Raw genomic sequence first — 26,972 nt, 5'->3', positions numbered from 1 at the left:
AAAAAAAAGCTTAATCTATCTTGAAGGTTTGTGGAAGTTTAACCGGAGGCAACAAGCAAATGAGATTATGAAGAATGAAAATCACGTCGATTAAAACCCTTCATGTATATATAGAATTTTTCATGTTAAAAAAAGTGTAACAAGATCCATTATGATTTTATCATTTTTCTCCCCCCCCCACACACACGCACACACAAACACACACACACGCACACGCACACGCACACACACACACACACACGCACACACAGCCTTGTTGGAGAAGCTCAGGCAAAGACAATGATCTCTAGCCTAGAGATGAGGCAGCTATGGATCAGAGTGTATAGGTCTGGTCTAATGTTATACTTTAAGCCTCATATCCTGTGATACAAAGAAAAATTTTTTGCTTGAAACCCACTGTTCTTCCTAGTACAACATCCTGCCTTTCCAGGGATGTCTGATGTGGTTAAATAAAGAGGAGTCTAAATGAGAAAATAATGTCTTTCTGGAAAATTTAGTTGTTTAATCTGTCCCAAGAATGCTAATAATTTGATAAAGTCAATAAAACTTAAAAAAAAATCAAATGGGCCTGACTTGGGCGTGGCCCTTTATATATAATTACACCTTTTAATACGAAAATGGTGGAAGGTGGATTGTCATGCATATTTAACAACATGGAAAGACTGAATTCTAGCCCTTTAAAAATGTATTTTCTTTCAAAAGCCACATAGTTGTCTAAACCAGATATTCTGTGTGAGTCTCGAATGAGATGTAGTAAGAAAGAATCACCACTCCCCAAGACCGACTGCCATAAACCAGAAGTGCTTCTTGGAGCAGGAGGCTTTGATCATCACGGGGAAGACAGGATATGCTCCATCTGAGCTGAAAATGTTGGCTAGAAGTCAGCAAATCTAGTTTCTACTCCTAGGAGTTGTCACGCAGGGACCCTAGCCAAAATACTTCCCCTAAATTTAAAATATTTGATCAGTTCTGTGTTAATTAGCTTCCACAACCTCTATTAGTTTCCTGTGGCTGCTATAGCAAATTGCCACAAACTTGGTGGCTTAAAACAGAAACTGGAGTTCCTGCTATGGTGCAGTGGGCTAAAGATCTAGCAGTGCTACCTACAGCTGTGGCTTAGGTCGAAGCTCTAGCTTGAACTCAATCCCTGGCTTGGGGACTCCTGTATGACACAGGTATAGCTGAAAAAGAAAAAAAAAAAATGCACATACACAAAAACAAACAAGCAAATAAAACCCACAGAAACGCATTGGTGCATTTAAATATTTTCTCACAGTTCTGGAGGCCAAAGTTCAACATCAGTTTCACTGGGTTGAAATCAGGATGTCAAATGTCTGCAGGGCTGTCCTCCATCCAGAATCCCTCGGAGAGAATCCACTCCTTGCCTCTTCCAGTTTCTGGTGGCTGATGGCATTTCTTTGCTTGTGCCCTCTCCACTACTATCTCTGCCTCCATTTTCACACTGCCTTCTCCTCTTCGTCGTGTATAACCCCTCTCATCCTCGCACTCACAATGTCACTTGTGGTTATAGCTCGGACCTTCCGGATAATTGAGGCTAATCTCATCTCAAAACATTTACAGGTTCTAGGGATTAGGATGATTTTTGAGTGGCCATTATTCATTGCTGAAGATGTTATTATTATTATTATTATCATATTTTAAAATATAGTGAATACTTAATCTTGAACTTGAGTCACATTCTTTGTGAATCATTGGGCAAAGTGTTACAACTTTTCTCATTTGTAAAATGGAAATGAAAACTGAATTTATAGTCTGATTATAAGGATTTATAAATTAATACTTAACAAAGTACTTAGAACAGAGCCTATCACAGAATAGGTGACCAGTAAAACTTAACTTTTATTATAAACTATTACTATTTTCACCTGTGAAAACCCCGCAGGCATTGAAAGAGCCTAAGATACTACATGTATCCAGTAATATTTAATTTGATTCCTAATGTTTTATTAATCAAAGACATTTATCACTGACTGTCAGAGCTGATTCAGCAGGAGGTAACCAGTGTGTCCGCAACGAGCTGACGCAACTCCAGCCAAAAAAACAGACTTTTAACCTTTTAACCCGTGTATTCACATTCTGAGCCAAAGTTCCAACAATGACAACACTTGTTGAAATAGTAAAAAGATCTACTTCACCTCTAATTTGGATTTCAAATGTTAGATTTTTCTTTCTATAAATCCCTTAAAATCTTCTTTAATTATTCATTCTTTCATTCTGCATTTTCCACCACTACCCAGGGAGCCTAGGCCTTGCTGAGAACTCTGCCCTTAGGCAGCAACATAGTACCTTTAAGGAGACCATCAAAGCTTCATCATCACCTAAACACCCTTCATCAGAAGCACGTGGGGGAAGGAAGAGGCCATCACGTGAGTGTTGTTGGTATAAGGCTTACTGCTGTCCTTTAAATAGCCCTATCAGGAAGCCAACCCAAGCAGGCTCAGCCATTAATCCCACAGAAGTTAACAGCCGCGAGGAGAGCAGAGAGACAGAGTCGTGGTTAGCATCCTCTGAAGTCTTTAAGAGAGACCGAAATGTGTTCCTTTTCCATATTAGACGCTGGCATGAGCTAATTGCCAAATCCATCAACATCCATCTGTGACTGTTGTGATGAGTTCCGATTGACTCTACAGCCTGGCTTACAGCTCTGTAACAACTTTCAACTTTCCAAACGCCTTGCAAAAAACAAGGTCTTTGCTCTCCTTAGGAGGTACAGATGGCCAGCATCAGAAGGCAGTGTTATCAAAAGGAAGGAAGAAGTCAAGGCAAATGATCCCATTTCACAGGTGACTACACTAATTTCTCTGTGCACATTTATTGGGATTAAAATGGGAAATTCATGTACACTATGGTATATACGTGCCCTCTCTACTTCTAGGACTTAAATTATCTGTCTTATCCATTCTCCAGGGCTCCTGGCACCTATGAGACACTGAAGCCTGGCCCTTCAACAGATGGAGAAGCAGGTAGGACTCAATCTAATAGAGACAAGAGATGTGATAAATTTCCTGATGTATCCTATGAATTTAGATAATGTTTTGAATGCTTATTGATGTCAGGCACGATGATTTGTAAAAAGTCAGGATGGGGGAACTGAAGCTCTAAGTGGTGACTATATTAGATACGCACTATAGGGAGCAAAATGCAGATTGAGGAGTTAACTGGTTTAGTTTGAACTCAGAGTTGAGGCTCTTAAATGTCTGCTGTATCACCTTCTGATATGCTGGATTGCTTTTCTGTTCTCTTATTCCCATTTCCCATTCTCTACATTTAATATAATAGTGACCTGTCCATCTGAAGATTCTTGGCAACTTCTTTTTCTGCCTCCCCAATCATTTCTTGTTTGACTCTGGACACATGTTTCCTACTTCCCCAGAATATAAAACTGTAACCTCCTAGAAACAGATGAAGGTATGTGACCTCTGACTTGTATTGAAGTCTTGCCTGTGGATACTAACCCCTGACAATTCTATTATGAAGAGCGTGGTGCAAAAAGAATTCACCATTCTGCTTTTGGATGTGATAATTTATACATCTCTTTGTCTTAAGTGGCATTTTACTGTGTTTTACTTTATGCTTCTGTTCAATATTTTATTATAGTTCACTGAGCTATAGAGCAGATAAAAGAAGGTATTGAAAAGAGTCAGAAAAATGCATATTTAGATCCCACATGGGACTCTTATTTAGCCATATTGCCATGAGTTTCAATATTTCATTACACAGTGATGATAATATACACTTTGTTAAATGGATCAGAGAAGAAAACATTTATAAAGCAGAGAGCACAGTGACAGGAACATAGTAAGTCCACAGTAACTCCTAGCTATTTAAAAAAGAACTGTGCTATTTATAAAGTTTTTTTAATAAGTCTTTCATGTTTTTCAACATTAAGGCCTCATTTCTTTTTAATCTTCAAATCTTACTCTGCTACTTGGCCCATAGCAGGTGCTCCATATGCAGTAGTGAAATTGAATTTCTGAGAGTTACTTAGACTTTAAATGAATCCCTGGAAATTCTTTTCTAGACTTAAAAAATTCTTGCCCTTATCTAAGATTAATTCCTTGGAAATTGCACAAGGAAGAAGGATAGGCAGTGCAAGGAGAAAAGAAGAGAGAGAGAAAAAAGATTATCTGTGAGATATTTATCTAAACAGTCTGGTAGATAGAGTGGCAGGCTCTGGATGGTCTCCTGCTGTGGGAAGCAAGATGAATGGTTTCTGGGGAACCCTGGTGCCGCTTCTTAAAAGGAGCCTGTGGCAGCCAGAGCTGGCCTCCTTGACCTGGTTTTAATGTAGGAGGAAGAATGGGGAGAATCATGAAAAGAATCACACACTCTCACATTTATGCAGCAGTTCCCTTGGAAATACTGGATCTGTTGAGGCAGCTGGGCTGTGAGGATGTTTGGTGTGGTAAAAAGCACTTGAAATGTGACTTTGCTGCCGGAGCTCTGTGACCTTAGGCACATTATTTGGCTCTCTGAGCTCTTTATTCATTTGGGAGATGAGAAAAATAACATCTACTTCATAGGGCTACTCCAGTGGTTAAATACAAACCACATTGAAGCTATTGAATTTACTTATCTATTACACCAGCAAGTATAATCTGCTATGTATTACAGACATTTATTTTAGGCTAAATGTGAAGAACATTTTTTTAAGATGTTGGTCTCTTCATCTTTCTTGAAAATTAACCTTTATCTGAAGTCCTGGCATCAAAGTGTTTAGTATATGATCCTGTCCTCTTGGCCAGATTTCATGAAACCAAAGGTGGATACTTGATCTTAATTGAATGGTGTAGACTTTTCTTTCCTAGAATTTAGTTTGGAGGCAAAACTTTGTGTATATATGGTGTCTGTGTATGTGTTTGTGTATATGGGGTGGGGGAGAGAAAAGAGAGAATAAATTTGAACTGTCCCATTCATTCCTTTTCCTGGGAGCATACTTTTAGTAAATACTTTCACAAGAATCCCATCCTTAGATACTGCTTCTAGAAAAGTCAGTTCTAAATAACTGACATGGAAATTGCTTGCCAGAGATAAATGGCTCTAAGGCAGATTCAGACGTCCATAAAATCACACTGCAAAGGCCATTAAGATTAAAAAAAAAAAAAAACTGAGTGATCTATAGTATCTGGCATATTTAAGCAGCTATGTTGTATCAGCTGACCTTGAGAAAGTTACTTAACCTCTAGTGACTCATTTTCCATATCTGTAATATCTATGTCTCAGCACTACTGGAATAAATGAGATCAACAGATGTAGGGCTCTTCCAAGCTGTCCTGGTATACCATATACATTCATTAAAGAATAGCCTTTGTTATCAGTATTGCTACCACTATGGATGGTTTTTTGGGTTTTTTGGGGGGTTTTTGTGAATGATTCTAGGTCAGGTGGCTCTGCTTGAAGCTCTCTTTGGCTGTGTGTGTGTGTTTCTTTTTTTTTTTTTTTTAACATTTACAACATGCCCTCCTGACTTACACTTAAACCAGAGTTAGACAGTACTCAAAATCAGTAGTTAAAATGGAAACGTTAGTGTAAACATAATTGGAAGAGACTGGTTGCCATGGTGATGCTTTTGCTGAAGTAATGGAGAGGTAAGTTAAATGGCAAGGGAGGCAGTAAAAAGTTTCCTGTATTTTTAACTGCATTGAGTGTGATAGATAGAAGAAAAACACCAAATTGTATTTAGCAGGCATTTTTCTCTCTTTCAAATCTTTATCTACAACAAATGTATTTTTACTCCAGGGCTGCTATTACCCACAGTCATGTTTCTCTGTCACTGGCAAATTTTCTGCAGGAGGGAGGTGGTATTGTATGGTGGTTTTAGAGTCAGACATCCTGGGTTGGAACCAGAATTTGGCAATTTTCTGTTCTCAAAATTTTGTCCATACTCACTAGCCTAGGACTCCCCTTTTCCATAAGTGAAATGTGAAGAAGAAGAATATCTGACTTAGATGTTTGTTAAAGTCTTGCATGAGCTAATTCATGCAAAATAATTGAGAACCTCACATTTAAGGAACAATAGAATGCATTAGTTATTATCGTCCAATTGGTATCACCATTGTTGTCACTGTTATCATTATCATTATCTTCATTATTTTAGAAATACTTGGAGCTTGGACAGTCCTAAGGAATCATTTAGTTAAATTCTATCATCTCATAAAGATCACTTCTCACATTTCAGACATTAGGATTAACCCTGCCTGGTAACTTATACATGCTAACTGTGTAGTCTTTGGCCTTAGCAGAATCATGAACTAAATGCTTCTTTAGATCTACAAGCTTCATGAAGGTAAGAGGTATATATATTGTTCACCATTGAGTCTAAGCAAGGTGACATGTATAGTGTGGTAACTGGCACAAAGTAGGTATTCAATAAATCCAGATCAAAAGAACTGGGTAAATTACACTGAAACTCAGTGTAAATCAACTATTTCAATATGTTATTTAAAAAAAGAATGGATTAATGAAATGCATGGGTTGGTAACCCCGCAGTAATTCCTGAGTAAATGAATTGGAGCTCAGAAGTAGGGCTTCAGGTGCTATGCAGCATAACACAGAGACCTAACTTACACGGTCTAGTCTAGGGTTGGCCTTGAGGACCATCTCCCTGAACATACTAAACATAGAAGGTTTATTCTACATCCAGTAAAAGGGTGTGTGTGTGTGTGTGTGTGTGTGTGTGTGTGTGTGTGTATATGTGTGTGTATTTTGAGGTATAGGGATTAGAAGAACTTTAATGATAATCATGTAACACCACTTTCCTTCTAAATTGAGTTTCATTTACATTTAGGCCAAAGATCTGTGCCTTGCCTTAATTCTGTCTACATACTGTGTAATTATCTGTCCATTATTTGCTAGAGAGCATTATTACTTTAATCCCACATTGAAAACCCATCGGTTAATAGATTCCCCAATCTATGCATGGATATATTTTAGCTTATCTTTTTTGTCTATTGTTTGTAGGAAGTGGTTAGTAAACAAATGTCTCATTGGTAAGAGCTAAGTGTTGGGCGCCATTAAATACTTTCATAGCCGTTACTTGAATATGTCGTCAGAGCTGCAAGACAAGTTTTTAACAGGCATTTTACAAATGAAGAGATGTTAATAGATAAAGTATTTTACATAACAAAAACGTGAGGATGTGTTATCACTGGATAGACAGTGTGTAAAAATACACATAAGAGTTTTTAACTCCATAGTACTATGCTGGTAACAGACGTGAGTTGATAATATTGAGGAGGAACCAAATTCATGGAATTGATAGTTGTTGAAACCAGGTTACAATTCCAATTTTTTTCAGTACAATTCTGGAGTTGTCTTCATTGTGCCTTGGCATCACAAAAAAGAAAGGGCGTTAAAAAAAATGGCTACCTAATGAGGAGTATGACTTCTGGAGTGAACAGAGGGAGTTCAAATTCCCACACTGCTTCATGTTAGCACTGTAAACTTTGGCAAGTAAACAATGAAATTAGTAATAGTGCCTAAGAGGATATTTTAAAATATGGTTAGACATGCAAGATGCTAAGTATTGTAACTAATATATAATTTGCACTCATACATGATATTTATTGTTACTCATAATATTAGAATTTGTTTTGATTAAGCTGCAAGTAATTATGAATATAGTGCTAATATAGGAGGCATTGGATGACTACAATAAAAAGGAAACCTTCTACTTCAAATGGCAGAAAAACACCCCACCATGTTCGCTTTGGAGGGTTTCCTGATTCCCTAATGGAAGATTAATCCTTGTCAAGGATTTGGAAGCTGATTAAATGAGCTCATCATTTTACCTAAAGAAGTCATTTCCTCCGCTAGGCTTCCTGCTGAACTAGCACCTTTGAATGATACTCATGCGATATTTAACTGGTGTGGGCATTGGAATGCATTTAATTCAAAATGGTCTCTTCCTTAAAGCACACACAATCCAGCTAAAATGTTTATTTTCATAGTCTGAGCTAATCTAGTTACAGGTTTCCCCTACTATCTGAAAGTAGTAGAGTGTATCTCTATGAAACTATTTATGAGCCAAAATGGTATAAAGTGAAGAACCAATGACCCTAGGACACAATGATATCAGATGCACAAAATAAACTGGGTAAAGCACATCTTTTGATGCTGAGATGCCACGTGTGGTTCCCAGGAAGAAGCTAAGGGTGCTACTGTCACTGCTCAGAGTGCGCCCTGTTAGTATAACAGCTCGCTGCAAAACAAAAGCTGAATGCTAACATCAATTTTTGCCTCTTTTTTTTGTCTTTTTATAAAAGTAAAAATCCTCTTTGGATTTCTTTGGGTTAGAGAAAACAGGTACTATTAGAGATTCTTCCTAAAAACAAAGTGGTATAGAGTGATGTTCGAAAAGTGCAGTGGTGCCTGCACCATCATCACAATAGGTTTATGCCATCTAGTCATTCTACATATTTATTCTATAGTTTTAAATATTTTCAACACATATTCAATCCTACATTTTTCTATGTATATTTTAAAAAAGCAAGGTTGACTGAGATAGGCCAATATTGATATTATTACCAACTTTTTTTTTTTTTTTTGCCTTTTTAGGGCTGGACCCACAGCATATGGAAGTTACCAGGCTAGGGGGTGAATAAGAGCTGTAGCTGACAGCCTATACCACACTCATAGCAATGCCAGATCTGAGCTGCTTCTGTTGGAGATGGAGCTGCCAGCCTATATACACCACAGCTCAGGGCAATGCCATATCCTTAACCCACTGAGTGAGGCCAGGGATTGAACATGCATCCTGATAGATGATAGTAGGGTTTGATAGCCCTGAGACACAATGGGAACTCCTATTACCAACTTTAAAAAGGCTTTCTGTACCCTGTAAGTTCACATGTGCCCACACACTTGTTGCTGCATTACACACGAATGCTTTCTCACACATGCATGCGTAAATGTACCTTTTTAATTACAAGAGAATATTTGCACTTGATATCACACACATATAAATTTATGAATAGTCTCATTTTTATCCTGTGACTCTTAAAGTCTTCAAGTGATTTTATGATTAATTCTGACTTCAATACTCTAGAATAATACCCATGTCTACTTCTGAGGTAAAAACAGTCCCACCACGTATAGGAACTAACACTGAAAGGCCTGCAGACTTGCTAAAAGTGTCTTCATTGTATCTTAAATAAGAATTCAGGAGTCCCTGCTGTAACGCAATAGGTTAATCATCCAGCTTAAAGGATCCAGCATTGCTGCAGTTGGAACATATATCACAGCTGAAGCTTGGATTTGATCCATGGTCAGGACCATCCATGTGCAGTGGGGTGTGGCCAAAAAAGGAACAAGAAACTAAGAAAAAGAGTTCAGGCATTTAAATTTACAAAGATAAAACAGGATAAATAATTCAGTAATGACAATGTCATTGTGTTTATATAATATTTTTATCTATACCCCAAAGGTCTCCAAAACCATGCCAAGAAAGGGACAGGCTGGGTATCACTACTCTCAGCTTACAAATGAAATCAGAGCTCAGATAATTTAAATAAATTGACTAAACTCCCATATAGTCAGTAGAAGAGTATATAAAGCCTCTGTTCCCCCCTTTTTTAAACTGCAAACACAATACTTTTCAAACTACTTGATTTTTCCCCTGAATTCTAAGAAAGTAAGTAGAATATAGGAGATCATTTACAAAATTAAATATCAGATAACCAAATGCTAAGCAACCTCCTTTTTGGACCACCAAATACTTGCTAATCCCTAATATCTGACATGCGCCATATCTATGATGCCAATTCAGATGACTATTCCGTATAGCTTTGCATAGCCTTTGTTCTCAAAAGTAGTACACAAAACATAAATTCAGTCTATTGTTTCAGTGTTAGGCCATGATGGATCACATACTCAGGTACTGATCTTATTTTTTTACCATGAAATTTATCTTCAGCCTCTTGATGTATTTTCTATGTTACTACTGCTTCTGTGTAAAGCTACTAGTTTCAGTCTTACTTAATTCTATAGCTTGTTTCATTAGTCGAAGTGCTTAAATAGGATGAAATGTAAAGAAACCAGTATGGCCAACTTCCACTCCCTCTTGTCTATCATAGAGGCAAAGAATTTGGACTGTGGAGCTAACCACAAAGATAAGTTATACAAGTCCCTATTATTTACCAGGAATGGCAATGATGCCTGTCCTATCCAGGTACGACTTTGCAGATGAACAAAACGCTCAGAAATGAAATAGAATAAAATTATCTTTGTGCTACTCTAATCCTTGGGTGGTCTGCTATTTCCATTACAGGTTATACTGAGGATATGGGGCCATGCTACTCGCTCCTTCAGAGGTGGTCCTTTACATACTTGCACTACCCAGCACGAGGTGGATTCTAATTCCTTGAGAATTTGAAACCATCCACACAAGTGTACAGTATGGGAATTGAACCTATATTAGAAATTAGAGCCATGGTCTATTCAGATTTTTTTTCTCCTTTGGTTTCTCTATCTCTTAAAAGTTTTCCGTTTTTGCAAATTTGCATCAAGATTCTCAGCCTGTATTTCCTAAGGAATTGATACCACTAAGCTGGGTGGACACTCAAAATTCAAAACATATTCAAGTGTACTTGAATATACATAACCACCACTTCAGTGAATTTATTTTACAGTTTAAAGAAGTTCAGCAAAGTTCATCAGCAGATACCATTGTCTCCTGACCCACCCAACTTATTCTAACCTTAGTTTCATTTTTATATGATCAAATGAAACATTTTTCCCCATAGCCTAAGAATTTAGGATTTTCAAATAATTATTCATTAAGCATCAAGAGATTTTATTCCACAACTAAATTCTCACGTCTCATAGAATAATTAAACAGTGTGGCTCCATAGGTCTGTAAATACTATTATCTATTATTTGAAGGGGAAAGATAATATAAAGCTTGTTTTTCTTCCTCTCTCATTTCACAGACCCAAATTGTATAATTTATACAAAATAAGCGTTTCCAATTCTGCCTCTTATTTTGGACCATTCTCTCACTGTCTTATTTTAAGGTTTCATAATTTCATCTTTAGACAATCAAATATTCTCTTAATCTATGTTAGCTTTATCAGTTTTATTCTTCATTCCCATCTCCAGGCCCCTTAATACATTTTCCTTCCTTCTGCAAGAACAGGATGACTAAGAAGAAACAAATGACCAGGTCATCCTTTGGTTATAACTTCTCACCTGTCCTACTGTACAGGAAAATTCAAAATCTCTCAGGTCAAAGTCTGGCTCTCCTTCCTTACCCCCTACTGCCCTGAGCCATTGAATAAATTAAGGAGTAAATGAGCGAGTGAAGACACAACAATTGATTAGTATGCTATTTTTTTTTCTTCATAAAATTTACAAACAGACTAAACTACTCTTTATGGAATAATTTTGACTGCTTTTTGAGTCATTAAAAATGAGGAAATATCCAATGTACAGCTCATTTTAGCCCTTCTATAGAGTCTTTAAACTGAACAGTATTGGTTTATGGATGATCTGTTTCATTTCATTGCAGTGAAATTTTAGCAACATGTTTTGGAAGAAACAGCTTAGATAGTAAAAGTTCCTATAATCATTATTCACACTTTAGTATACTTAACTATTTTAATATTAATAAATTCCTTTGGGGGGGATTTTCTTAAGGAAAAAAACAACAATAAATGGTCCTGAAAATATAACAGAGTACCTACAATATATCTCTGTAAATAAATGACCTTCAAATGGAAATATTGTGGAGGGAATCTCTTTCTGCGTCATTCAAACTCAAACTTCTATTTGTGTTGTAACAGAGAAAATGTGAGAAAAAGAAATCTTGATGAGAAACACTGAATATAAAACTACTGGAGGGATTTAATTTAACTTGGGAATTTAGTCCCAGAAAGGATCATTTAAATTCTCAGAGAGCAAGGGCTATCTATCTGACCAGGAGTGATGTAAGGGTATCACTTTGAGTCTATATACATTACAACACCTAGTCAAGAACCCTAAAAATATTAACAGGAAAAAAAAAGGAGTATCAAGATTCTATCCCATTAATTTCTAAGCATTAGGGCTCTAAGAACAGGTTCAAGAGCATTATTAAAGACAGTATAAATAAGGTCATCACTTCAAGATAAATAAGGTCATCTTATTTATCCATCTTTGGCGTTTATATTATGTAGCTGTATAACCTTAGTTTACTAACCTAATGTGTATAATGAAATATTCACTCTGGAAAGACACCAGTAGAAGCAAGTCTTCTACCTATGGCTGCAGCTTTCTAAGATCTTGGACCTTATGTGTGATCCTACAAAACTAATGGTGTATCCTAGTGCTTTGTACTCTGGTATGTTCATTTCTTTGGTTATGCCTAGAATGCCTTCTTCCCCCATTCTTTTTATCCATCAGGCTAACCCTCATCATCCTTAAGGCCAGAAGTCCTTTTACCTCCTTCAAGAAGCCTTGCCTGTGTTTGAATTCATTCAAGCTTTCATTCATATAATGTTAGCTAAATGAATCGAAAAATTCTATGCACTTAATATTTTTCTCTCAATGTCTTTGGCCTAATTATTTCTCCCATGTTATGGGTGAATAAACTTCAGTTCTTTGAATTTGAGTAAGTTGTCAAATAGCACAAAATCAAAATAGGCTTGAAATCCACTCTTTAAAACTCGCCAGTGTCTGCCCAGTTCCTTACTGAGCATTGAATTTGATCAGCTCTAACTCTTCAAGCATGTTGTTAATTTCGACCCAGTTAAAATTTCCAAAAATTTCACCCTAATCTCTTTCTTTATTATGGTTAGTCACACATATACACATAACACAACACATACACAAAAATGAACACTTAGCTAAGATACAAAAAATGTGCATTTTCTAAACATTTTATTTTTAACTCATTGCGAGTCTAATTTGAGTAATTCATGCAGCATGAAGCTAAAATCTACATTGTTGTTATATCCACATGCATTGCTATTATTTGAAAAAAAATTCTATCAGTTGCAGAGAGGCAAAGTTAAATTGGAAGGAGGATCAAGGCCTAAGATCTTATATACAATGAATGACTTTGAAATAACTATACATTGTGTTGATATTTAATATTTCACAGATGCATGTACTCTATTTGTATGTGCTATTACTCTAACAGAAGCATTTGATGAAATTTCTCCCTCAAGGTCTGGTGGGTTTTTTTTTTTTAATTTTCATGTTACAATGAATTTCTCAGGGAAAGTCAATGGTAGCAAGGAACAAATGGTTAGGATAATTTTATTTTTCTAATCTTCTGCTAGAGTCAAATTTGTCTCAATTTATCAGTTATTCTATGTCCTCATTGAGGTCCTTCTGTCTGCAGAGCACTTTATTAGTTTCTTCACAGGGAAATGGAAGGCAGGGGGAAGACAAAAAGATTGAGTCCTTCCTTTGAATGCACTGACAATAAAAATTGCCATAAATTATATAAATTTAATAACAAATATGAATAACTAGAGAAATGCATCCATAAATGTATTAATGGATTGAATATTGTCCCATTTTTAAACATGGGTGTCATATATGCATTTATATTTTATATTTATTTTTCAAAACAAATGCCTGAAAATGTTAAGGTGTTTATATCTACATACTATCATCTATTTATCTAGCTATCTATCCATCCATCCATCTATCCATCCATCCCTTAATAGTGGTTGTATTTGGGAGGTAAATTTATGGTCTTATTGATTTTTTTGCCTTGCACTTATTCTAGTTAGTTTAAATTAAGTTATATCAATTGCATAATTAATCATTTTTTAAAATTATAGAGCACTATAAGAAATCATGCATTTAGTTTTTTGGGTTTTTTTGGGGTTTTTTTTTTTTGTCTTTTAACCATTTCTTGGGCCGCTCCCGCAGCATATGGAGGTTCCCAGGCTAGGGGTCGAATCGGAGCTGTAGCCACCGGCCTATGCCAGAGCACAGCAATGCGGGATCCGAGCCGTGTCTGCAACCTACACCACAGCTCACGGCAACGCCGGATCGTTAACCCACTGAGCAAGGGCAGGGACCGAACCTGCAACCTCATGGTTCCTAGCCGGATTCGTTAACCACTGCGCCACTACGGGAACTCCATGCATTTAGTTTTTATATAACATCTGATGTCTACTAAACATTTTAATTCCCTAGAAGTTCTTAGAAATGATCACATATAATCTTGAATATTGCTTTGTGAGGTCAGCTAATGTCTCTCTCATACTAGATGACTTGGCGATTTGGTTAAACTTACAAGTCTGTTAAGTAACCTTCATTTCTGTATCTTTCACACATCTAATCCAATCCATAAGCAGTTTGTTTCTTATAACTTCAGAAAATGCATTTAAAATATCATGATTCCCCTCATACTTTCCCACCACTTGAACTGAAGCCCCCATCATTTCTCATCTTAATTACTGTAATTAACCACTAACAGATCATCTTACCACCTTTCTGATTTCCCTATAATCTATCACACTGATTTAAGGGGATAGCTATACTTGAAGACACCAAAGTGGCTTCTATTTCAAAACTATTGCTTTAAATCTTCAATCCTCCAGTTGTATTCATCTGCTGTATGGCTGCATGACTTGATCCTTCAGTTTATTCAAGTTTTGTTTGCAGGGGATAGTCATCACCAGCTTATCTAAGATACCCCATTTATTTTTTTTAAATATTTATTGGCATTTGGATTTTTTCTGTGTGAACTAGTTACCTTAATTGTTTTCCAGTCTAAGCTTCTATTGCATTTTGTTTTTGTCTTATCAAGTTGAGGAACTTTCATTGGATTTTAGCCTTTAATCTATTATTATCATTACAAATTTTATAGCAAAAAATCTCTACATTTTTTGTACAGCTTATACATTTCCATTCTTGTTTGAGAATCCTCCCCCAACCCTTAACTTTTACATCCAAGTTTTACTTCTAAAATTGCTACTCCATAATCCATCTGGAATTTATCTTGCATGGTGATATGAAGTGGGAGTTTGAATTTCGTTTCATCCATTCACTTTTATAAGTCTTTATGTTGCTATCTTGATATGTCTCCTTTGTATTTGTGTTGACTTAAGTGCTGATTATTGTCTACTTTTCCTACTTGAATATATTATACTTATGAATAGGGGCTATTGTGTCTTGGTCATCACCATAAAATTTGAACTGCACATAGTAAGAACCCCATATGTGTTTGTTAAATAAATTCATAGAGAACCTCATTTATTGTTTTAATTTCTAAAGACCCAATATATATTAATCTTTATAATTTTCCATGAGAAGTAAACTTTATTATTTCCATTTCATAGGTGGTGAAATTGAGGGATAAGAATATGAAGCCACTTGTATTTGTTCATTCAGTGGAAATTAGATTCAGAATCCACAGCCTGTGGATCATAATGTCTTCTTTTGTCTTCTCTGAAGAGTAACTTCCTCTAGCCCTTTGTTACCTCAGCTGAAATCAGGGAAAATACTCCTAATTTCCCAAGCAAATAGAAAACCATCCCAGGGATTTGAAAACCACTGAGCTCCATTATGTATAGCATAAGTTTCAATCAAGTAGCCAGAGAGTAAATGTTTCCTTTTTTACCTGAAAATTGAGGATCATGGAAAACATTCCTTAATATTGATTAGTTTAGTCACTTTGCAGAGATTCCAGAAATTTGCATGGACCTCTCTAGTTTCCCCACTTAGTTTGCCAGCCTGAGTTTTGTTTTGTTTTGTCTTTTACGCTAGAGTAAATGCTCTTCTTGGTATCCACCTGAAGTTTGATGGGCTTGTTTGTTTGTATATAGAAAAACAGCATCCAATTACACTGATATTTTCAGAAGTCCAAGTCCTAGATGGATTTGTTTTAATTGTGTTTCAGGCCCACCTGACACTCATAAGCACATAGAAGCAAATTTTATTCTGTTCATCTGTATATTTAATTTGTTTGTTTAAAGTCAAAAGAAACTGACTGTATTTGTGTAAAGTGCAGAGAACTTTAATAGACTGTTTCAGGGAGGAGAAAAGTGCTGATGGACTGAGGGAGGCAGGTCTGTGCCCCCACAGACCAGAGGACTGGATAGGAAAGTATCTTTCAGCCCAGTCTTCCACTTCTTTTTGGTGAAGGAGGAGAAGATGGAACAAATCTTACTTTAAAAATTCAAACATTTATGGAACTTCCTATATGTATGTTTTCCTATATGTATATAATGTTTGTTGCTATGTATTACTTTGTGTAGATTCAAGTCTCTATCTTGAATTATTTTACTAGTGTCTGAGGAATATCTTTAATTTTTTTCAGAAAAATTACTATGTGGTGAAAATCTGCTGGCTAAAATTCTTTTTCAGTTTTTATTCTAAATAAATCTTAATTTGAAATTCATTTTTGATAGCTATTGTCTCTGGGGTAACTCTAGCTGGATTTTTGCTTTCCCACTCTCAACTTTGAGAATGGCTTCAGTTATTCTCTAGCTTGTATAATTTCACAGAAGAAAACTATAATACTTCTTATCTTTTTGTCTGTCTTTAAAGAGCCTTTTCAGTCAACTTAAAAATTTTATTACTGCTTGTCAGTAATTTGATTAGAATATGACTTCTTGTAGTATCATTGTGTTTATTTTGCTTGGATTTTGTTTAACTTACTGGATTTATGGATGTATAGCTTTCATCATTTTTAATAAATTTTCATCCACTGTTCTTTGACCACTTAAAATTATTCTATGGGTCACTAGAAAAAAATTTTTAATATTCAGTTCCCCCCACTTACAAATGAATTATTTCTCTTCACATCTTCAGGTTTGCTGATCTTCCAAAGTGCCTTCCTGCTGATAATCTCATTTTTATTTTGTAGTTGTATCATTTCGTTCCTTCATATTTTCCATTCATCTCCTTATTTTGTACATACTTTCCTTTAACTCTTGGGCATAATAAAATCAGGTGTATTTGTCTATAAATTTCATCGTCTCTATCATTTCTATGTCTCTTTGTCCTGATCATTTTTTTTAATTGTTGGTTCATATTTTCCTACATATTGTGATGGCTCACAAATTTTTACTGGATCCTGGATGTTGTGAATGTCATTTTCATGAATATCTGAATTTTGCGTTTCTCCTGTAAAGATTTTTTGAACTTAATTTTGACAGTATTTATTTACTCATTTATTGGCTTTAGGTTGTTGAGACTTGTTTTAGGCATTTTTTCAGCATATCTATTACTTTAGGAATGATTGAGCTCTACTCCTAAGGCATGGGCCTCTCAGTGTTTCCAGTGAATGCTCATATGCTGAATGAAAAAAGTCTATGAATAATCAGAGCTAGAAAGTCCATCTACTCAGTGTGATATCTGAAAAGCATTCTGTTTACAGGATACTCATCATTGTTTGAGAGGCCTCCTGGAATTTTACGTTCCATGTATGTACCTGGCTGAGAGTTTACCAAAGACAGAAACAGATTCCTATTCAGGTTTCTTGTGCTCTTGCTCTGTGTAGATCTATCATCTCCAAAAATCTGTCTTGTAACATACTTTAACCTCCCTAATGTCTAATCTCTCTCCTCACCTTGTTGAGACCGCTATGCTCTGCTTTGAAATTTTCCATCTTGGCTTGGAAACTGGAATGGGTCTCTAGGAAGAAAGTTAGGGCCATGGCAGATTCCATCACACTTATTTATCTTCTCTTAAAGGTAGCATTCCTGTGCTGCTTGCTATCTAGCACCTGAAAATAACTGTTGTGTATGTCTTGTCCTGTCTTCTACTTCGTAATGATGGGAAGGTGTAATCAACTGAACTGTGACCCTCTCTCCAATTCATATTATTAATGTTATAATGCCCAGTATGTTGGAATGTGAATATTTTGGACATAGGACCTTTGAAGAGGTAATTAAGATAGAATGAGATCATAAGGGTGGACGTTAACCATGATGACTGTTGTTCTTACAAGAAGAGAGAATTAGAGAGTTCCTGCTGTGGTGCAGAGTGTTAAGGATCCTGCATTGCCACAACTGTGGTATTGGTCACCACTGCAGCTCAGACGAGATCCCTGGTCTAGGAATTTCCATATGCCACAGGTGTGGGGGACAGGGAGGGAGGAGAAGAGAGAAATAGGACACAACTACACATAGACCAACAACTCTGTGAGGACATATTAAGAAGGTGGCCATCTCCAAGTCTGGGAAAGAAGCTCCAGAAGAAACCAAACCTAACTACTTTGATCTTGGACTTCTAGCCTTCAGAACTGTGAGAAATGCATTATTTAAGCCACCTACTCTGCAGTATTTTGCTATAGCAGCCCTAAGCAAACTAATAGAGGAAGTTACATCAGATTTTCATAACTCTATCCTTTCTAAAATAAAAGGGCTTTAATAGCATTTTAAATATCATCTACATTATATTTTAAAAACCAGGTATCCTGCATATCACCTAGATGCCATTCAGAAGATTTACACAAGGAAACACCAGTGTCGTAACTGCTGAACTGTACAATATGAATTGAATCTTGTTCAATCATTTTTTATTTGATTGAGTCACAGTATTTTATTATACAACGTTGCTTTGTTTCAGTAAATCAGTGAAACAAGAGCAAGTTACCTTTCGATTTTCTAGCACTGAGCACTACAGCAATTGTACATTTTTCTGCGAAAGCAGGAGAGGCAGTGATTTCCTGTATATCTGTTGAATTCTGAAGACCATATAAATTACAGTTATATATTATTCACTTGTTAATACACATGACACTGTAATTTTTCCTGTGCCCACTTACCAGATGAGGACATAGAGGTCAGATGAGTTGCCCGAATCACTCATGGTCACGGACTAGTAAATGAAAGAACTAAGATTCATACCAATTACTTTTCTGTTCTGTGAGCCCTTGGTCTTTTTTTCCACATTAATCAAGATAGTATAATCATTCTGGATAAGGCTGCTGTTCTTTCCCCATATGAATGTGCCCAGCGGGATATTTAGGAATTTTTGTTAGTATGTTTATGCCAAGAATGATCAAAACTTGTTTTAAGAAATGCTTTTGTAAGTCCTTGCAAATTAGCAACATCTTAGATTCATTAGTTCAGAAAAATCTTTGTGTATTTTAAAATATTGTTTTGTGTTCTTTTGCAATATACATAGAAAACCTTGGCAGATGGGTATTATACAAATGAACTGTACAAACATATCCACTGTTACTTGTGATATTCCTGAATAGATTATTAGGTGCAGCCATTTACCACAGTTGAATTGTGAATCTGTTAAGACATTAAAAAGATTAAAGTGAGTTTTCTATTCATAGTGTGACACTAATAATAAACACTGTGTTACCCGGACTGTTGGATAGATACTTTGAATGAATGCTTTGCTTGGGAAATTTATGTGTTGTGCTCAAGCTGAATCAGATTTAGCTTTTGTTTAGCAGATGGACAAGCTCTTTCATAATGTTAATCCTTGCTCAGGATTCTCACTGAGTGCTGCCATTTCAAGTCTTCTTTGATTCTCTGAAGAATACATGTGCCCAAACTTGGCATTTATCTGACTCTGCAAGGAGTGAAATGGCTTGCAGGAAAATTTAATTAATGGTGTTTTTAAGGAAGCAAATAAATTTATCATCAACGCACACATTCTCCTGACGGCAGAATCACCAACCACAAAAATAGCGTATTCACCAAGTCATTGAGCAAATAGAGAGGGCTGACTAGAGTTATCATAAATAAGATCACTAGGTCAGGCCATGAATGCCCCTAAATGGCATAAGCAATTCTCAGATGATCTTGATGCCACACTCATTACAAAGGGCTGAATAGAGTTAGTGAGGTATGTATTGACATATGTGCATTACTCCTAAAATATGAGAACAGTCTCTCACTTAATCTTAACACATTCCTTTATATCAGGATATGATGATATTGTAGTGACCTCTCCAGAGGACCATAATAGATGCTCCATAAACATTTAACGAATGAGTCTTCACTTCCTTCGAGAAGTGGAAATTAAATCAACACCAGTTTGTAATTAGACAGTTTGTGTTGATCCCAAATGTTCCAATAACTAACTGAATGATCTTTGGCATAATGCTGAACTTCACATCAGGAGCTTGTTCTCTTATCTATACAATGATTTTTTGTTTTCACTTAAAACACCAGTTTTTTAAGAAAATACTATATGTTCAGTAACATGAACTGGGGAACACTAGTTAATGTATTTGCCTATTTGGAGAGTCAGAGGAATCACTAATATATTAAAGGCTCCAAAAACCCTGACAGGGAGTTCTCTTATGATGCAGTAAGTTGGTGACCTGCTGTTGTCACTGCAGTAGCTCTGGGCTCTCCTTTGGCATGGGTTCGATGCCTGGCACAAGAACTTTCACATGCCATGGACTCAGCCAAAAAAAAAAAAAATTCTGATGGTAGACATTTGTTGCATGCTAAGTAAAATTTTTCAAGACTTATTTAACAATGAAAGCCATTTCTATCTACCTTCTATAATACCTTTAATGATCCATTAAATGCATTACAATCAAAGAGGAGCAATTTGCCAGGCCTCTTTCCAGATGATGTATTCTGAGATGCTCTATTTCCCCCATGATTCAGTATGTTACCAGACTCCATTTGGATGTTCAATAAATGAAAGAAATTATTTCTTCCCTAATCCTCACTGGTGAATATTCCTAATAGCTCTGCAAATTGATTAGAGCTTTAAACTTTGAGCTTCATTATTGGGAAAACCCAAGACAAAAATAAAATTCTCAAAATGGCCTATAAAACAAAATACAAAATGCAAAACTATAAAACCCCAGAAGATAACAGGAGAAAACTCAGATGACCTTTGGTTTGGAAATGTTTATAGATAAAACACCAAAGGAGGTGGAAAAAATAATTGATAGGTTGTACTTCATTAAAATTTTTAACAATTGTTATGAAAAAAATATTGTTAAAAGAATTAGAAGACATACCATAGACTGGGAGAAAATATTTGCAAATGCTATATTCCATAAAGAGCTGTTATCAAAAATATACACAGAACTCTTAAAACTTAATTAGAAAATCCAATTAAAAATGAGCAAAATAGGGAGTTCCCATCCTGGCGCAGTGGTTAACAAATCCGACTAGGAACCATGAGGTTGCGGGTTCGATCCCTGGCCTTGCTTAGTGGGTTGGGGATCTGGCGTTGCCGTGAGCTGTGGTGTGGGTTGCAGACGCGGTTCAGATCCTGCATTGGTTGCTGTGGCTCTGGCATAGGCTGGCAGCTATAGCTCTGATTGGACCCCTAGCCTGGGAACCTCCATATGCTGCGGGAAGCGGCCCTACAAAAGGCAAAAAGACAAAAACAAAACAAGACAAAACATGATTCCCTGAAGAAAACAAGCCCATTGAAATAAAGAGCATGAATTATTAAAAAAAAAAAAAGAGCAAAGTGTCTGAACATCTCACATGACAAGAAAGCATATGATAAGATGTTCAACATTATGCATGATTAGAAAATTTCAAAGTGAAACAGTTTAGGAACCTATTAGATGGCTAAAATCCAAAACAATGACAATACTAAACACTAATAATACAAGGATGTGGAACAACATGAATTCTCACTCATTGCTAGTGAGAATGCAAAATGGTACAGCCACTTTGGAAAACAATTTGATGGTACTTAGAGAGCCAAATGTAATCTTACCATATTATGCAGCAGTCATGCCACTTAGACTTTGACAAATGAAAATGATGTCCACACAAAACCTGTACACAGGTGTTTATAGCAGTTTTGTTCATAATTGCCAAAATTTAGAAGAAACCAAGATGCCTTTCGTTAGGTTAATGAATAAAAACAAGCAAGCAAACAAACAAAAATGGGTGAACCTAGACTGTGGGACAGTATTCAGTGTTAAGAAGAAGTTAGCTTTCATGCCATGAAAAGACACAGAGGAATTTTAAATGTATATCATTCAATGAAAAGGCTAACGTGAAAAAACTACATACTGTTATAATTCCAACAATGTGACATTCTGGAAAAGGCAAAACTACAGAGACAGTAAAAAAGATCAGTAGTTGTCAGTGTACTGAGAGAGGATGGAATAGGTGGAGCATAGAGGATATTTAAGACAGCCTATTCTGTAGGATGCTACAATGGTAGACACATGTCAGTATTTGTCAAAACCCATAGAACATACGACACAGAGTGAAGTCTAATGTAAACTATAGACTTGAGGTAATAATTGTGTGTCAGTGTTGGTTCATCAGTTGTAACCCATGTACCACTCTGCTCTGGGATGTCGATGGTGAGGAGACTGTGGGAGGAGGGAGCATATCAAGATTCTGTACTTTCTGCTCAATTTTTTATGTGAAACTAAACTGCCCTGGAAAAAACTAAAAATAACTAAATAAGTAAAATTTTAATTATGACAACCATTATTATCAAGAAGCCAAAACACTTCAGGTATTCCTCTAATACCACTCACACTGGTAAAAAGATGATTTTAGGTCTATTTTAAAAGGTGTTAAGTGAAATAAAGTTAAAGATTATCCATGCATGATATTAAAAAAAAAGAGGACCCAACTTCCCTCTACCATCACCAAATTAAATCATCTCTGATTTATTCCATCTTCCAACCAGATCATACCGTGGCATTCAGCCTCAGCTTTCTAATTTGTGAAATGAGGAGTTTAGACTAAAGCTAACTGAAGGTACTTTCAGCTCCTTCATTTTGTTTCTGTAAGTTGTCTTTAATTTTGGTAGCCTGAAAAATGTCCTTATAATTTTGAATTCCTATCATAATGACTTATGGAATATATGTAAGAATCAAAGGATTGTTGCAATTTCAAATTATTTTGGCACAGATCTTTCATTAAGTGATGACAACTGAAGGGACTTAGGGATCTTACCTATTCTACTTCAGTAGCCTCAGTTAAGAACTACACTCATTAGTCCCAGTCAGAGCCATTTCTACTTACTCAGCTACAAGTTAGCTGACAGGCATATACACATTCTATAAATTTGGTATTAAGAGAATCATTATATGGATGAAAAAAACTCTGTCAGAGTGTTTAAGTAACTTGGACAAAATCATTTATCTAGGAGTTCCCACTGTGGCACAGTGGGTTAAGGATTCAATGTCACAGCTGTGGGATAGGTTGCAGCTGTGGATCAGATTCAATCCCTGGCCTGGGAACTTCCATATGCCACAAGTACAGCCAAAAAAGATAGAAAAAAAATCATTTATCTAGAAAGGTTTAGAAAGGGAAGAAATGAGAGCTGATTCTGGCAACAATTAATGTCAAAGTGTGTAAACTTCTAAGTACATCATGCTATATTTAAGCTATAAACCAGTATAATTTATGTGTCAGTACATCAAATATACCAATATGTGTATATATTAAATAGTCTACTGGAAATACTATTCTACAAATACTTTTTGGACTTCATCTTAGGGCATTCCATATTTCAGAGTCAGGCTAGAGCCATAACCTGAAATACATTCTCATTATATTTTAGTTGTACTGACTTTTGCATATTATTTAATTACTTTATGAGTCGCCAACTATAATGTATTACATAATAATCCAAACACTGAGAATAAAATGAGATGTTAACAACAGTTCTTGGATATCTCTAAAAAATAAAGCAGTTCTATCTTTGGACGATTTGCTCTCATCCAAGAGATTCCAAAGATGACAGGTAAATTTTGGAAAGAAAACTCAAGGTAGCCTTGGAAAAAATGTAATTTGAGAGCCACATCAATGATCTCAGTGTGGTGTAATACATAAAATCCTAAACAAGTATTTTCTTGTTTCATATGACCCTATACATTTAGAAACATGAATACCCATATTGTTGGTAAAAAAAAATTTTTTTGTTCAAAAGTATTAGCTAGGAGTTCTCATTGTGGCTCAGCGGCTTAAGGATCCAGTGTTGTCTTTGTGAGGATGCAGGTTTGAACCCTGGCCTTGCTCAGTGGGTGTTAGAGATACAGCTTGGATCTGGTGGTGCTTTGGCTGCGGCATATGCCAACAGCTGCAGCTCCAATTCTGCTCCTAGCCTGGGAACTTCCATATGCTGTAGGTGCAGCCATAAATACATACATGCATAAGTAAATAAATAAGAGTTAAGTAGATGACCTTTATCACAGAATCAGGAGGTTAAGATAATATTTTTAGTTTTTTGATAAGTCTGCTAAACTATCAACCCCAAGGTTTTACATGCAAACAGTTCACATTCTCAAAACTTAAAACATCAAAAACCTTACATATTGTCCAGCATTCAAAGCATCTACTGACTTAAATGGTATATGACTCTTCAAAGCATTTTAAACATACATAAATACATTTATTTTTATCTAATTAAAATGGTTTGTGTTATATGTGGTTTCATCTTCTAGGTAAACTTTTTGAAGTATAATATAAAATAAAGTACACAAGTTAGAGTATACAACTTGGTAAATTCTCACAAAAAAGAAAAGAATAATCAATGTAACTACCCACTGATAAAGATATTAAATACAGCAGATTTCAAAATACCTACCTAACAAGCATGATACAAGGTACAGTCTTTAGTGTCTAGATTTTTTTCATTCAACCTTATGTTTGTGAGGGTTTTTTGTTTTTAAGTATAATTACTATTTTAGTTTGTGCATTCCATAGCTATATATTTTTAATTGTATGAATATGTCACCATTTATGTATTTTAAACTCTTGATATACATTTAGATTGTTTCCAGATTCAGGCTACTATAAGTACTGTTGCTATAAAAATTGTTGCATATGTCTTTGTGGTACATATGTAGATATTCCCCTTGTTTACATATGTGAGGTCAATTTGCTGCATCTTATAATGTGTTTGGTTTAGCAGATAATCTCAAACATATGTCTAAAGAAGTTCTTCCACAGAGCAAGCCGTTCATTAACTAACTATGCCCTAGAGGGAACTCCTAAGTGAAGTTAGTCAAATAGTAAAAGAAAAACACCATATGATATTACTTATATGTGGAATCTTTTAAAAAGGATACAAATGTACTTATTTGCAGAACAGAAACAGACTTACAGACTTTGAAAACAAACTTAGGGTTGCCAAAGGGAACAGGTGGGGGAGGGGAGGGATGGACTGGAGGTTTGGAATTGGCATATGCACACAGGGCTCTGGAATGACTGGCCAATGGGGGCCCGCTCTATAGCACAGGGAACTCTACCTAATATCTTGTGATAATCTGTATGGGAAAAGAATCTGAAGAAGAATGGGTGTGTGTACATGTATAACTGAATCACTTTGTTGTACAGTTATCACAACACTAAATCAAATATACTTCAATAAAACTTTAAAAAAAGAAACGAAAAGGTTGTTCCAGTATGAGAGTTTATCGCTCCATCTTCTTACACACTTGGAATTACCATACAATTTCAGTCCTGCTAGTGGCTTGCTAATGCAATTTTATTGTGGTTTTTATTTGAATTTCTCTGTTGACCGATGATAGTGAGCAACTTTTCACATATTTATTGAACATTTGGGTAAACAGTTTTTGCAAAATTTCTATTCAAGGACTTAACAATTCTCTCCCCCTGCCCCCTTACTTCCTTCCTTTCTTCTTTTGTCTTTGTCTTTTTTCAGTTGGGTGGTATCTCAGTTTATCATTTGTGAGAGTTCCATTTGTATTCTGCGTATGAGACCTTTGCCAAATATATGTTTTGCAAATATTTTTTCTTACTTGGTAGCTTCCATTTTCATACTCAAAAGATCTTTGGATACAAGTTAAATTGTTTATTTTCAATGTAGTTGACAAAACAGAAGTTTTCTTTTATGGTTAACATTATGTGTATCAGTGCTTTTTTACTTCCCAACCTGTAAATTAATTATGCTATATATTACATTATAGAATCTTTATTGTTCCACCTTTCATATTTAGATTTGTAAACTATCTGGGATTTATTTTATTATGTATGGTAAGAGCATAAATTCATTTTTTACTATGCATGTGTAAGTTCATATTTGCTGTTTATTTAAAAGACATGCATTTTTTGGTGTGTCTTGAATGGTATATTTAACAAAAGTCATACTACTTTACATGTGTGGGTCTCTTGACCTCCCCATGCTGTTACCTTTTTTAAAATACAAGAGCAGTTTTAGGTTTACATGCTGTTCCATTTTTTTATTTGTCCGACTTTAGATCAACATAACACCGTTGCCTCTTTACTATTCTTTACATTGTCTTAATATCCTTTAAAGATATCCATGTATGTTGTTGCTTTAGAGGGTCTTGATGTTAGTATCAATTTCATCCCATGTAAAATGTAAAACAACTAATAAAAGTAGAAACAAAAGAAGACCAAATACAACAAATTAAAATTCTTGTTCAACATTTATATTTTTAAAATAGCTTGTTCCATTCTATTAATATATTTATTCGTTTACTTAGATCCTCTTTTCTGTCTCCTTCCTTTGCTGTGTGATGGTCTTGCATAGTTGGCACTACACTTTCCCTTTGTATCTGATGTGATTCTGATACTATTGTAAATGTTATCTTTTATTTTTCCATTGTATTTTCAAAAAGTTTTTTGCTAATGTACATAAATGCAACATAGACTTGCATATACCTTGCAGTTCCTAAATTTGAACATTAACATTCTTTGACCTTAAAAAAGTTTTCATATAAACAATCATGGAAATTTTAATTTATCTGTTTTTCATCTTTATATTTTATATATACTTTATAGTTCCCTTTATTTTTCTTGTATATTGTATTGGTTAGGTCCTGTCTGCGTGTATTTGGACTGCTATAACAAAATGTAAGAGACTGGGTATTTATAAATAGCACAAATTTAGTTCTTATAGTTTTGAAGGCTGGGAAGTCTGAAATTAGGAGGCCAGCATGGTCAGGCGAGGATTCTCTTTCACTTTCAGACTTAACATTTTTTTTTCTTCAGTTGGTGGAAGGGGCTAGGGAGCTCTGTGGAATATCTTTACAAGAGCATTAATCCCATTCATAAGGACTCCACCTTCATGATCCAGTCATATCCCAAATGTCCTACTTGTTA

The 26,972-nt window shown here is 35.6% G+C and overlaps 1 protein-coding gene across 7 annotated transcripts in view; it reads left to right on the top strand.

Annotated features, from left to right (window-relative positions):
* The window catches only part of LOC106510491 (uncharacterized), an 883,709-nt gene that overhangs the window by 626,906 nt on the left and 229,831 nt on the right, over positions 1–26,972 (top strand). For 2 of the 7 annotated variants that reach the window (XR_014805819.1, XM_084960196.1), the window contains 3 exons: positions 2,259–2,387; positions 2,726–2,804; positions 2,929–5,128. Coding sequence is in view for 2 of the 7 variants with exons in the window: in XM_084960196.1 (XP_084816322.1) it covers positions 2,259–2,387; positions 2,726–2,804; positions 2,929–3,052 (332 nt within the window). In the remaining 5 variants the exon portion in view is untranslated. Of the gene's footprint in view, positions 1–2,258; positions 2,388–2,574; positions 2,805–2,928; positions 5,129–26,972 lie in introns of those variants that run through there. The other 5 variants (XR_014805816.1, XR_014805818.1, XM_084960197.1 and 2 more) reach the window with 5 other exon arrangements.

The sequence above is a fragment of the Sus scrofa genome, chromosome 6 (assembly GCF_054392235.1).
Source record: "Sus scrofa isolate SSC_HxYL_T2T_F1_AM1 chromosome 6, Sscrofa_HxYL_maternal_Yorkshire_Landrace_v2.0, whole genome shotgun sequence".
Classification (NCBI taxonomy): Eukaryota; Metazoa; Chordata; class Mammalia; order Artiodactyla; family Suidae; genus Sus; species Sus scrofa.
The sequence above is the reverse complement of the archived record's forward strand: the minus strand, read 5'-3'. Positions and strand labels throughout refer to the sequence as shown.